Source organism: Opisthorchis viverrini (assembly GCF_000715545.1).
Source record: "Opisthorchis viverrini unplaced genomic scaffold opera_v5_142, whole genome shotgun sequence".
NCBI classification, from domain to species: domain Eukaryota; kingdom Metazoa; phylum Platyhelminthes; class Trematoda; order Opisthorchiida; family Opisthorchiidae; genus Opisthorchis; species Opisthorchis viverrini.
In genome coordinates this window covers 177,119-180,135 of record NW_008751797.1, presented here as the reverse complement: position 1 = coordinate 180,135, position 3,017 = coordinate 177,119, and the positions used below count along the sequence as shown (strand labels likewise).

Sequence of the window (3,017 nt, the reverse complement as noted above, 5' to 3'; positions counted from 1 at the left end):
ATCCAAGCTATTGCCTTCAATGCATAGCTCCTTTTCCAACCGCCCTTCACTTGGCAGCCCATTGACAGTGCTGGATTTGTGCACCAATTTATCAGCTTCCACGTGCAATGCGCAGCTACCTACCACTCCCCCCTCCCCCCAAATCATCGGTGAACGGAACTGCGGCAACTCCAACCACTGTACGACGAGTGGTTGGTTATTACAGCTGACAATCATGATGATGATGAGGTCTGATATCCAGTGCTTGAGTGCGCCTGGTGGTGCCGTGCCACAGAATTTCCAGCAGCCTGGTGGTGCCGTGCCACAGGCAAAATTTCCAGCACCATACAAAGAGATGACAGTCATATCCCAGTATGAGTTTACAGCTTAGGAACAGATTCTAGAAAATGATTCTGGCAAAGTCGTTTAACATCCAGGTCTGCCAGTCTCTCAGCTGCCAAGTGCTTTGTCCGCATCTTACGCAGCCCACGGAAACCTAGAGGGAAGCGACTCCGGACGAGTGCGTGGTCGGAATAAACAAATCTGTTCCAAAACGACTGGCAGTCAGTTATTGATCCACGCCATCGGTAGCTGATGGCAATGTGGTAGATTTGAGTTTGTGGCCTGCCGTTGGAGGGCACCATGTCGCCAGACGACTACGGCTATTTCAGAAGTTCGTACTGCATAAAAACAGCACACACTTGAAGCAATCTTTCACCATTGTCCGTACGTACCGAGTCCAATCCATGTTGACCTCCTGAGTCTCAGATACACCAAGCCTACCCACTTGTGCATTGATATCTCCAGCAACCACCACGATGTCTGAGCTTTTAGCTCGCCGCAACAGGGCATTCAGTGTCATAAACTAGTCTGACGGCATCGGAGCTACAGTCGATTGGGGCGTAGGCAAACACGATGAACAGACATCTATCAACTTCTCCCTTGGGAGACTCCTTTACAGACGTTGCCAGACGAACCGCACAAAGGAGACTATCAACAGGTATCCAGTCAAGTAAGGATACTGTGTTTGCATCTTGAATTCTCGTTTCTGAGACACAGCACATGTCAATGCCAAACGGGTCCAGTGTAAGAGCAAGAGCAGCTTATCGTCCTGCTTGTTTCAGAGTGCGCACATTGAACGCGGTCAGATAGACAGGGTGTCGAGGCTTGAAGATTGATTTGAAGGTGCCATGTAACGAGCTGACCTCGTACGCAAAGCCGATGCAAGACGAACGGAGTCATCAGTCTTAGGTGCTGGGTCTACAACAGGAGGGTTATTAATTGGATGGGGAGAGGGGGAAGAAAAAGTATGTGAAAGAGAAAGAAGGGGGCGTCAGCAGTAGCCTGTTTTCGCTTACCCGCCATGCTGTATGCAGCAAGTAAGGCGACCCGGCTGAAGGCACCACGCGACGGCCGATGTGGCATGAGTTTATTTGTATGTGCGTAGTTCATGGTTGTACGTGGACTAGGATACTGTCAGGGCGCCCACACCTAGACAGGAGGACGATTAGGGTCCTCAACTATAGCCTTTGGCTCAAAAGCCTAACCGCAAGACAGCGATGTTTAGCGGGAAATGCAAATGCATTACCATTTCTAAAGAACGAGTCACCATCTATTCCAACTCTCAACCTGGAGGACCAGGAGACTGTATTCGTCGGACCTCTAGCCATTGACCAATCTCGTATGAGAGACCGAGTGTGTCGCGGGGACACCCCCCCCCAGTATAGCCCAATGGGTCGATGAGGTGCACACCACGATAAGGTCCAGTCTCTTCGTGACGGAGGAAATGATAGGGACTGCAGACTAAGGTACACACCGCGCTTGCGTGAGTCTAGTCCACCTAGCGCCAGTGGACAGGCCTCTTAAAAGGTTACTTCTCTGATGAAGCACTTGTGCAATCCGATAATGTTCGTAGAAAACTGTTCCCTTTGTGGAACTATTTCAAACTAAATGAGCCATGAAGTCGACCACACCGAGAAAAAGTATTCAGCATCATAATAGGCTTTTTGCAGGGTAAAAAAAATAAATCGCACAGCTGTAACACTTTCGGTGCCCAGCTGCCATGCTACCCAAAGGAAGCACGAGGGCTGAGATACTGCCAGGTCACCCAAACCCAGACAGGGAAAGTTGAGATGCAGAGGTCGGGTTAGAACCACTGACCTTCTGGTCAGTATATCTGCGCTCAAATCATTTCTGCAAGGTAACGTGACAAGGTAAAATAGAGGGATATTGCAAGTGAGCACATGTTGGGCGGAAACATTTACTGGATGCGATTCTGCATCCGCGCTTTTTTAACTAAGCGAGAGTGATAACTTGTACCGCAAAAATTGAAAGGCAGTTGAGCCAAAGGCTTTCGTCCGGAACCCTAATAGTCATCCTCTCTAGGTGTGGGTGTCCTGGAAGTACATCAGCCCACGTATAATCACGAACTGCACACACAAATAATCTAACGCCAAATTGGCCTTCGCGTGGTGTCACCAGCCGGGTCGGCCAGCTGTAACACCCTTTCGGTGCCTAACTGCTGTGCCACCCGAAGGAAGCACAAGGGCTGCGATACTGCCAGGTTGCCCAAGCCCAGACAGGGAAAGTTGAGGCTGAGGGTGGGTTCGAACCACGGACCTTCCGGTCTGTAAATCCGCGCACTAATCGCTGAGCCATTTCGCCCCTACTTACTTAGTTAAACGTCTTACTTGACCGGTAAACTAAGACAGGCTGCTGTTGACGCCTCCTTTCTCCTTCACATACATTTTCTCCCCCCTCCCACTCCCCAACTCATTGATAACTCGCTACTTGAAGGCCCATCAGCTAGGACTGATGATTACTTGTGTCCTACAAGCAACATCTGAGCGTCATCCAACAACATTGGGCATCTCGAGATCAATCTCCGGGCTTCGACACCCATTGAAGAATGTGTCCAGCACCAGAGGCTGTGTTGGTTGGAACATGTGTTACGTATGCCGAACCATCGTTTGCCGAAGAGAGTACTGTTTTCCATGCCCAATTCAGAGTGGCGTAAACAGAGAGGTGGCCAACCCATG

General features: G+C 50.0%; 1 protein-coding gene across 1 annotated transcript in view; it reads right to left on the bottom strand.

Moving 5' to 3' along the window:
• T265_06642 (hypothetical protein) overlaps positions 1 to 345 on the bottom strand; it is a gene marked incomplete at both ends in the record, with an annotated part of 4,894 nt that extends 4,549 nt beyond the window's left edge. The window contains one exon of the mRNA XM_009171962.1: positions 124 to 345. Coding sequence (XP_009170226.1) covers positions 124 to 345 — 222 coding nt within the window. The remainder of the gene's footprint in view (positions 1 to 123) is intronic.
• Positions 346 to 3,017: the final 2,672 nt, after the last annotated feature.